Source organism: Chrysochloris asiatica, unplaced genomic scaffold (genome assembly GCF_000296735.1).
Source record: "Chrysochloris asiatica unplaced genomic scaffold, ChrAsi1.0 scaffold00150, whole genome shotgun sequence".
NCBI classification, from domain to species: domain Eukaryota; kingdom Metazoa; phylum Chordata; class Mammalia; order Afrosoricida; family Chrysochloridae; genus Chrysochloris; species Chrysochloris asiatica.
In genome coordinates this window covers 3,650,232-3,661,468 of record NW_006408668.1, presented here as the reverse complement: position 1 = coordinate 3,661,468, position 11,237 = coordinate 3,650,232, and the positions used below count along the sequence as shown (strand labels likewise).

The following is an 11,237-nucleotide window of genomic DNA, read 5'->3' as shown; positions in this document are numbered from 1 at the left end:
AGTGTGTTTTTCTTTTTTGGTTTTCTGATTCCAGATCTTTGCACATTTTGTTGTAATATTTTGCTTTATCTTCTCGAGCTGATCTTTGAAATTTTCTCTTCAGCTCTTGGACCTCCAAGGTCGGTGATTCAAACCCACCAGCCACTCCTCAGAAACCCAATTTGTTGTTGTTAAGTGCCATCGAGTTGGTTCCAAGTCATATCAACCCTGTATAGGGTCTCCAAGAAGTGGCTGGTGGGTTTCAACTACCATCTTGCAGTTCACATTGACCCTGTGGTCTAGTTCTTATCCTACAGTGCCACACCAGGACTCCTATGAGTCAGAACCAACTCAACTGCACTTAGCAACAACAGTGAGGTATACAGGGAACTTCTGTCCCCTTTACCTTCCCCATTTAAAAAATACCTTTATTTTGATTATCAGCTGGTGTTATAATTTTTGTTTCTATCATCAAAATGATTTATGAACTCATGGGGCTACTGATAGTCTATTGTATAAATCCATATTTCTGATCTTCTCATTGTTCTTCTTTTATTTTTGCTGATGTTCCCAAATTCCTTCTTTTATAATATTTTTTTCTTCTCTCTTTGAAGAACTTTAGCTAATCCTTAAGGGCAGGTCTGCCAGCTGCAAAAATGTTTTCATCTGACAATGTTTTTATTTCCCTTTCATTCAGGAAGGATTGTTTCTCTGTACATAAAATTTGTGGGTGAGAATTCTTTTCTTTCAGCACTTGAAAAAAAATCATGTGCCACTTCCTTCTGGCCACCATGGTTGTTTCAGGGAGACATGTGTTATCATCCAAACTGTGGTGTTCCCCTCTAGGCATACAGCATCTGTCTGGCTGATTTTAAGGAGTTTCTTTGTTTAATTTTCAGAGCTGTTGGACTTCTTGGCTTATTTGGTGCCAAGGGGTTCCTACTGGTCACTGGTGGCGCTGTCTGAGAAAGAGACATGACTCTCCTTAACACAGGCCACTGGTTTCGTTCTCTTTCTCGGTGAAGGAATGTTTCCTCCAACAGTGCTTTCACTAGTGTCCCTAAATACCTCTGGGTTGGAGAGGAGAACCTCAGGCCTTCTGGGATAACAATGTTCCCCAGCCCACACTGCTTGTTGTAGCTGCATTCCTTTTGCTGGTCCTGCCCACCCATCCTGGTGTCTCTGGGTTGAAGGGTAGAGTTTTGAGCTAAAGGAACTAAGAAATTTCCCCGAACGGGCAGTTTTCTGTAGCTACCTTCTTCAGTATCTCTCAGAGGAAAAGGGGGGACTTCAGGTTGGATGGGGGGAAAGAGATGTTTCCTCTTTTCCCCTGTTTCTTTTTGGTGGGGCTCCCAATTGATCCCCCTTGTATGTGGTGAAGACTTGTCTGATATTGTCAGAAGGCCTCCTGCTGGACCTGGAGGAAGAGTGAGCCTGCTTGGTCTGTTTTTTTCTTGCTTAGTATGGGTTTGGAAAACACCAGGTATGGGTCACCTTCCTCTGTATGGTGTGAGATGGAAGGTGATCTGCTGCTGTGCTGGACCAGCAGTCCTGGGCTCCCAAACCAGCTCCCTTTCTTGGTACCTCCCTTCAGCATTCTCCTCTGTCTCTTGCACCACTTCTAGGGTCCTTAGCAATCCGGGGCAGGGAGAACCGGGTCTGTACCATCTTGTCCTGACCAGAAGCTCCCACGAGTATATTTTAATTTTGTTGGAACACTGATATAATACTTGCTTTTAGTATTTAGTGATGATGTGTGTATTGCCTGCTTCCAGGAAATAACTGAAGTTGTTGTTGTTAAGTGCCATCGAGTAAGTACTGACTCATAGTGACCCTATGTACAACAGAACGAAACACTGCCCGGTCATGGGCCAACCTCACAATTGTTGCTATGCTTGAGCCCACTGATGCAGCCACTTTACCAATCCATCTCGCTGGGGTCTTCCTCTTTTTCTCTGACCCTCCACCTTACCAAACATGATATCCTTCTCCAGTGACTGGTCCCTCCTAACAATATAATCTGAAGTATGAGAGATAAAGTTTGGGTATCCTGGACTCCAAGGAGCAGAGACTCTGGCTGCACTTCTTCCAACACAGATCTGTTTGTTCAAGAAGTTGGTAGAGTTCTTCTATTTCATCCTCAATGGCTATAGCAGTTAGTGTGCAAATCTGAATAAAAGTGGTATTAACTGGTCTTCCCTATAAGCACATAGATATTATCCTATCACAATGTTGTACTTTATGACTGATCTGGATATGTTCTTTTTGACAATGAATGCAAAACCATTTCTCTTCAATTTGTGGTTGTAAGATTCAAAATGGCCAATACCAGTCCATTTCAGCTCACTAATGCCTAAGATATCGATGTTTATGCGTTCCATTTCATTTTTGACAATTTCCAATTTTCCTAGATTCATACTTTGTACATTCCATGTTCCGATTTTCAATGGATGTTTACAGCTGTTTCTCTTCATTTTGAGTTGTGCCCCATCAGCAAATGAAGGTCCACAGGCTTTACTCCCATGGGCTTTACTTCATTCGCATCATCATGGTCAACTCTACCCTGAGGAGGCAGCTCTTCCCCAGTCGCATTTTGAGTGCCTTTCAACCTGAGGGGTTCATTTTCTGGCACTATATCTGACAGTGTATCTCTGCTCTTCATAAGGTTTTCAGTGACTAAATATTTGGAAGTAGTTCGTCACTCCTTCTTCCCAGTCTGTCTTCGTCTGGAAGCTCATCTGAAACCTGTCCACCATGGGTGACCCTGCTGGTATTTAAAATGTCCAGGGCATAGCTTCCAGAATCACAGAAATTCACAAGCCACCACAGTGTTACAAAACAAATGAGTGGTGGGTAACTGAAGTAGCTTGTGTTAAAATTGTGTATGGGGAACAAGGTGGTATAGATTCCCGTTCCTTGCTGCCACCCCTCTAGTACTGCTAAATTGCCTGGAAATTACTCATCAGATATCAATACAAGGGCTGGGTATGTCTGAGGAGCATCCACATTTGTGTCTTCAATGAATATACGTGCCTGCACTCACATATTCGTATTTACAAATATCTATATTGTTGTTAGCAGTCCTGGTATGGCGTCATAGGATAAGCATTTGACCACAAGGTCAGTTTGAACCACAAGGTCGGTGGTTCAAATTCACCAGCCATTCCTTAGAAACCCTATACAGGGTTGCTATAAGCTGGAACCGATTTGACGGCACTTAGCAACAACAACAACTACAACATGTTGTTGTGAAGTGCTGTCAAGTCAGTTACAACTCATAGTGAACCTGTGTAGGGTTTCTGAGGAGTGGCTGGTGTGTTTGAACCACAGACCTTATGGCTAGCAATCTACAGTGCCACACCAGGACTCCAGAGCAAGGGAAGACCAAGAGAGACCTAGTGGGGGCCCAAACCTTCATACCTGAGGCACTGGTCAGCTGGCTGGCACACCTGTACGGGCAACTTTGTAGCTTCAATATGTTCTCACCTATGTACACACCTGCATCTCCCTCTATACCAGTATGCGTGTACCCAACCATAGTATGTGCACAGACACTCATTTTTCCTTTGGTTGTGCATTGCTCACTACATCCACATTTGGTTACTTGCTTCTCACCCAAAACAGAAACCTAGCAATCCCTACAATCTAAAGTCTACTTTCCTCTCCTTCTGATGTTGCTGAGACTTCTGCTCAGTCTCTACTAGTGCCACCTACAGGGGTGGGGTGCCCTCCCTGGGGCCACGTCATATCATGGGGCTACCTCCTGTGGGGGGTGGAGATGATGAGATTAGCTGGACCTGGGTCTCCCTATGCCATTGGTAAAAGCAAGGACAGTCCAGGCTCTGCTGACACTGCTCCCCTGTGGGAATAATGCCATCCCTCAGGTGTCCCAGATGTAAAATAGGGGCTTCATTTGGACCAGGGGTTTCAAAGCTGCCCATGTAGGTGGGCCAGGCAGCTGGCCAGTGCCTTGGGTGTGGAGCAGAGGTGTGGGCTCCTACTAGGTCTCTTTGGGGCTCCCTTTGCCCTGGTTCTCTGTCTATGCCTATTGACAGTCCAGGGCTATCCAAGGGCATACAGTAGATAAAAACAAAACTCAAGAATCACACCACACTGGTGTTCTGAATTTGAGAGCTCAGAACTATAGTCTCATGGGACACCTCAGTCAGTTGGCAAAACATAGTTCACAAAACATCATCATCTACAGCCTAGTGAAGTGAGTAGTACACAGGGTCTTAAGAAACTCTTGAGTAGCCATATAGGGTACAATTATGGGTCTCTAGGAGTCCTGGTGAGGCGCTGTGGGTTAATGCGCTGGACTGCAAAGTCGGTTTGAACTGCAAGGTAGGCAGTTCCAGCTCACCAGCAGCTCCTCAGAAACCCTATACAGGGTCACTGTGGGTTGGAACTGACTCAATGGCACTTAACAACAACAACAATAACAACAGTTAGAAGGTAAACAAAAGCCGAGAAGAAACAAGTCTTCTCTACAACCTCACCCAGAAGAACCAGATAGTATTTGGCTACCACCACTGACTGTGCTGACCTAAGTAGAATGGGAGAGAAATGTGGAGTAGAACTCAAAACTTTTTATTTTAAACAGATCCAGAAAAATTGGGATAGTCGAGAACAGAGGTTTCCCTGGAACCATGGCCCCAAGACCGCTTAAACCAGAATCATCTGTTAGTGGCATAGAAAATAAAGGCTATTATGCCTAAGATTGGGACTACTTAAAACCCATCAATATGAGACCAAAAGGTCAACAATTACTCAAAAGCAAAGATGAGCAGAGAAAGGGACGGGAAACGAGAGTACTGGATATGGAACAGACAAAAAACACTTCTGTGACACATGTGACTAATGCCACGAAACAATTTGTGTGGAAATTGTCCAAATGGAAACGTAACTCACTTTATAAACTTTCACCAAAAATTCAAGAAAATATGAGTATTACTAAAAAAAGAGAGAGAATGAGAATACAAATGAAGCTGAGCAGAATAGTATTGCAAAGACTCAGAAAACTAAACTGTCATTGGAATTACAGCCCACAAAAGCAAGCTATTAGAGACAATTTAAAGAAGATTGAGGGTTTTCTAATAAAATAGCCAAAATAGCCAGGATACAATAGAAAATCACACATTATAACAAAAGCAGTTAAAGTACAATTAGAACAAGAAAAAAAAAAAATCAAATGACACCAATACCAAGATGAATCAGGTATTGGAATCATAAAAATATTTCAACAAATAATTATAAAGTCTCTTAAGACAAATGAAAACATAGAAAATGCAAAGATTTTATACAAAAGAACCAAATATAAAATATGTTGTTGTTAAATGCTGTTGAGTTGGTCCCAACTCAGAGCAAACCTGTATAGGGTTTCTGAGGAGTTGCTGGTGGGTTTGAACTGCCAACCTTGTGGCGTCTTCAACAGCACCACACCAGGACTCAACTACAAAATATAGAACTAGAAAATACAATGAATGAAATAAAAATCCTGTACATAATACCACAATAAGAAATCATGCAAGTATATAAAATAAATACATCATAAGCAAGAGCAATATGCTTAGGATCCTTTTTGAATGTTTGCTATGTGCCAGATGCTGCTCTGTTTTCTTTATAACAATTCAGTTAACTCTCATTAAATCCTTATGTAATAGACATTATTATTATTATTATTATTACTATTGGTTAGTGGAAAAGGAAATTGAGGCACAGAGAAGTTGAGTGACTTGCTCAAGGTCACACAGCAGAGCCAGGCAGTTTGATTTCAGATCCGTTGCGCTTAGCCATGAATAGTAGTATTCAGTACTATTTTTCTGCCTCTTTGGGATAACTAAATTTGTTTCAGTGAAAAACTAATTTCAATGGGCTATTTCCTGCAGCAAGCAAAGCTTCCTACTTGGTCTCTGTATCCCTTTTCCTATCCTTTTATTCCTCAACAGTTCAGTCTCATCACAGCAGCCAAAAGGATCTCCATTCAAAATGCAAATCAGACGCCAGAGACTCCCCGTCACATTCAGAAGAAAATCCCACTCTTTTCTGAGATTTACAAGGTCCCTGACCATGTTTTTAGGGTCCTTTATACCCATTCTTCTGCCCATTCACCAAGCTCCACCCTCCAACTTTCTTGTCCTTCTTAGAATTTCTCCCTGCCTCAGGTCCTTTGTACATGCTCTTTCCTCAGCCTGTAATGTTTGTTCACCAGACCTTTACTGAGTTGATTTGTACTCATCTTTTTGCTCAGATGGCATATCCCCAGGGAGTCCTTCCCTAACTCCATCTTATACAGTTCAGTTCACATCTCATTGTTGCTCCTTTTTTATAGTCTGTATCCCCCACTAAAGCATGATATTTATCCTGCTTACCAGTTGCTAGAAAAAAATCTGTTTTATTGTAAGAACTGAAAAAAAAATTTTTTTTGATAGACAAATAGATCAATTAAGATAAGTTATGTAAATTTTTATCACTTGACAGTGAGGTAAACTTTAACATTTTGAGAACCAGTTTAAGAATTGATTGTATAAGTACTTATATAAAGCACTTAACCACAACATGAGGCAGGAAGGATAAGGACCAGTGCTAATACCTTAGGAGCCATCCACAGGAAGCAAGAGGTGAAAGATAGAAAAGAACGAGGGACGAACAGTAGGAAGGGTGCTGTTGAGGATCACAGATTGATTCTTGTGAAATATTTGTACTTAATGGAGAGTGGGGAGTCCTGCTGTGGTGCTGTAGGATAAGCCTGGACTGATAACCGTAAGGTCGATGGTTCAAACCCACCATCAGCTCCTTGGAAACCCTCTACAGGGTCTCCAAGAGTCAGAACTGACTCGACAGTACTTAACAACAACAACAACAACAATGGAGAGGGGAAAGAAAAGGAGTCAGAGAAGGAATCATCCTGGGAAGAAACTGGGTTAGAAAGAGTCCTAAGGAACTAAAGGAAGATCAAAAAGGAGGTGACCAATTTTGCTAAAATTTGCAGCAAAGATGAGAAAAATTGTAGGAAAAATATTGAGAAGACTCACTCAATGAGTCTTCACCATTGGGATGATGATCAGTACTACTTAAGGTGAGGAACTGGAAATGGGTTTATCTGCAAATGCTGTTTCCAGGGGTGAGTTACCAGATAGGACAAAGATGTGTTGATGTTTCCATCTTTAGGAAAGATTGAATGGCGTAGCAGCCAAAAGTGAGATGCAACTAAAATCTGACTGGTTCTAATATTAACCAGGTTTGTGACCTAGCACCAACATGCCCAAATGATACTAACCTGTGATATCTCCTTTCACCTAGAAGATAGCAATAGTGGGCATAGAAGAAAGAACTTTCCTTGATACAGATTCCGTCATAATGATATCTGGGGGGTGGAAAAAAAAGGCCGTATAACAAGTCATTTCAAACTCCCTCTATGTTTAGTGTTTGATGGGTGACTGAGAGCAGGATAGGGAATCAGGATTTGGAATTCTCTGGGATTTATCACTAATTCCATGTATTACCAAAAGATAACCAGTCAATCTGCTTGATCAAGCTCTTTTATGTAGAAACAACTTCATTCTACTTCATATGTGCTACTGTTGTTATGGGGAGTCCTGGTGTGGTGCTGTGGGCTAATGCACCAGACTGCAAAGTTGTTTGAACTGCAAGGTCGGTGGTTCAAGCTCACCAGCTACTCCTTGGAAACCCTATACCGGGTTGCTATGGACTGGAATCGACTCGACGGCACTTAACAACAACAACAACATTGTTGTTATGGGGATTCCTGGTGTGGTACTATGGGCTAATGCACTGAACTGCAAGATCAGTTTGAACTGTAAAGTCTGTGGTTCCAAACTCACCAGCTGCTCCTTGGAAACCCTATACAGGGTTGCTATGAGTTGGAGTCGACTCGATGGCACTTAACAACAACAACTGTTGTTGTGAGCTGCCATCGAGTCAGTCTGTGACTCAGGGTGACCCAGAGCACTATGTGACAAAAGACTGCCTGGCCTGTGCCATGCCCATGATCAGCTGCTTACTGGAGTCGTTATTGGCTGATTTGGGGAAGTCATTCACTTGGACTTTCTTCTTCCTTCTGGAAACTGTTCTGCATCATAGCACTGGAAGATGATGTGTCAGCACATGAACTATGAGCTGGAAACCAAACCTGGGTTTCCAGCGTGGAAGGTACGAATTCTACCATGGAATTACCAATGCTCCATTTCACACATATGAGGGGGCTTCAGAGAGACAATGGAAGTTTCCCACTAATGTTTTGAAGTCGCCTTGTATTAGCTATGAAATAAGCTTTAGGATCCCTATTCTAAAGGAAGCCTGGTGGCAAAGTGTTTAACAACTTAGCTGCTAATAATAAGGCTGGTGGTTCAAATCCACTCAACAGCTCCATTGGAGAAAGACCCATCAGTTTGCTTGTGTAAAAGACTTTGCTGTTGTTAAGTGCTGTCGAGTTGATTCCAACTCACAGTGACCCTGTATAGGGTTTCTGAGGAGTGGCTGGTGAGTATGACCCACTGACCTTGCAGTTCAAAGTGACCTTGTGGTCCAGTGCTTATCACCCAGTGCTGCCCCAGGACTCCCTATGAAGATTACAGCCTAGAAAAACCGACAGGGCCGTTCTACTGCTATAGGGGGTTGCTATGAGTTGAAAATTGACTTGACAACACCCAACAACAATTTTAGAGAAAGGAGCTCTGGTGTCTCAGTGGTTAAGCACTCGACTGATAATCGAAAAGTCAGTGGTTGTATGGGAGAAAAGATCTCGTGATTTGCCCCTGTTAAGATGACAACCTAGGCAGCCTATGGGGACAGTTCTACTCTGTCATACATGTAGGGACAAGATGAGTTGGGATAAACTACAAGGCATACAACAGCAACAGTCTTAGAGAGATGCGCCAGGAAGGTTTCCTGGTGCCACCGCTACCAGTAACCTTTGTAAGGAGAAGTGGAGGAACACCTTCCCTATATTGAGAACTGGACCTAGGTCCTCAGGAAGCCAGGATCTGTCTCCACTGTGCAGCCCTTCTCATCTGGTGAGCCCAGCAAAATGGCAGCAGCTTATTCAGGCTCATCACAACAGACCAAAAATGTTTTAAGTTAATTCTTGCCCAATGCTAAATTTGGCAACTTCTTCCACTATCTTCAGTTCCTTCATGGGTGGCAGGCCCTTTCTTAATTTGACTTCAAACCCTTTTAACTGATTTCCTGTCTTGATTTCAAACAAACAAACAAACAGTAATAAAGCAGTGACAGGACATGATGCACCCATATGTGTCCATAGCTTTAGGACCATACATCCTGAACATCACTCAAATACGCTAAGTAGAGGCATACTTAGAAATTATAGTTCAAAGAGTAATTAAAGTGGTTCCATTATTTTATGAGGGTAATTATTTAAGTATCTGGGTAATTATTTAAGTATTTCAGTAATTAGACATTTACATGCTGAAACATTAAAAGTGTTGAAATAAAAATTATTTTGTGACCTCTATGCAAGGAGCTCTGGTAGCGTAGTAGTTACAAATTGGGCTGCTGACCTCAAGGTTGGCAGTTCAAAACTACCAGCCGTTCTGTGGGAGAAAGATGAGGCTTTTGGCTCCCAAGCCTTGGAAACCCTGTGTAGGCTCACTATGAGTTGGAACCGACACCACGGTACTTAACAACAACAACATGCATGAACAAAACCCCTAAGAAAATAGAGAACTGAATTATTTCAGGTACTAGGATTTCATTTGACTAATGAGAACTCTTTTGGTAAAAGTCCTTTACTTATAGTTTGTTTTGTTTTGCAATTTCTTGGCACCCATTTTGTGATTTTTCAAATCCTTACATTAAAAAAATATGTACACACATACACACACACATATATATGTATGTAACTCTACCTGGCACTTCCTCTCGTGCCTAGTCTTCTCGTTCCAAGATCAGGAAAAACCAAGCGCACAAGCTAAGAAAGAAAGAAAGAAGCCAGATTTAAAGTTGCAATTAGAAAACTTACAAATAAATTTTTTTTTAATTAGACATAAAACTTAGATTTCAGTAATTAGACATTTACATGTTGAAATATTGAAAGTGTTGAAATAAAAATTATTTTGTGACCTCTATGCAACAAGCTCTGGTAGCGTAGTGGTTACAAATTGGGCTGCTAACCTCAAGGTCGGCAGTTTGAAACTACCAGCCATTCTGCAGGAGAAAGATGAGGCTTTCCTAATTTGACTTCAAACATGTAAATGTCTAATTACTGAAATACTTACAGTTTTATTTAAAGTTGCAATTAGAAAACTTAGAAATAAAATTTTTTCCCCTGTTAGAATTTTTAAAATTATATTTCCTCATTTTTTGGTTATATATATAAAAAGACAGATATAGGACTTCTGGTTTTGGGGCAGGTAAGCAGAGACAGATAACGTAAGTGCCTCTGCAAAAGCCCAAAAAAGCAAAGAAAGAGCGGTCCATAGAATAGCTGTGGAGTTTTGGATCTCATTTAAGGTTCCAGGTGCCAGTTTCCTGTACCCACCTGTGGAAGCAAAATACAGCAATTTGTGAATTGATCCACAGCTGTGGTAGCCAGTGGCCAGTGGTCCTGAGGTCAGAGGGCGGGACCACAGTCAACCGGAGGCAGTAACCCAGTGCTAGAGGCCGTAGAGCCACTGTGTCTGGAGGGAAAGGTGTGGCTGATTTTTCATCTTTCACTTTTCATTTTTCATGTACCTTTACTCTTCACTCCGATCACACGCTGCCCAGCAGGCACCTTCAGGCAGGCGGAAGCACACCCCCCAAAAGGTCCAGCATTACACACACAGTTTTCCCATGACACAGAAAGGAAACCCGCAGGCTGCTTCTTATGATGTCTGACTCTGGGACCCAGCCCCAAACTTGACCAGGGTGGGGACCCTTTATCCCTGCCTGCACAGCAAAGGCCACTGGACAGCCAATCACAATTTTATTTTTGTTTTTGATTGGTGGTTTCTGTCTCTGCTTTTATATTGTTTCTGTCTTTGGTCCTTTTGGCCTCACTCTTTTCCCAGGGCTTGGAGCTTTTTCCCCCTACCTTACCCAGAAGAGACAGAAACTGTGGTCATATAGCCAAGCTACAAGCATACCCTGTAATACCCTACATCTGGACAAGAGCCAATACCAGCTTCTAGGCATTACACATGAAAAAGGAAGCCTATCTCAAGATTATATCCACCAAGAGATGCTCAGTAAGCTTAACAACAAAACAACATACATCCATTTAAGCATTAAAACCCCAC

The 11,237-nt window shown here is 42.1% G+C and overlaps 1 protein-coding gene across 1 annotated transcript in view; it reads right to left on the bottom strand.

Moving 5' to 3' along the window:
- Positions 1–11,237, bottom strand: part of RFX8 (RFX family member 8, lacking RFX DNA binding domain) — a 164,314-nt gene that overhangs the window by 99,912 nt on the left and 53,165 nt on the right. Inside the window, exons 3-4 of the mRNA XM_006870767.1 lie at positions 9,867–9,928; positions 7,259–7,345 (exon numbers count right to left, since the gene is read on the bottom strand). Of these exons, the coding sequence (XP_006870829.1) occupies positions 7,259–7,345; positions 9,867–9,928 (149 nt within the window). The remainder of the gene's footprint in view (positions 1–7,258; positions 7,346–9,866; positions 9,929–11,237) is intronic.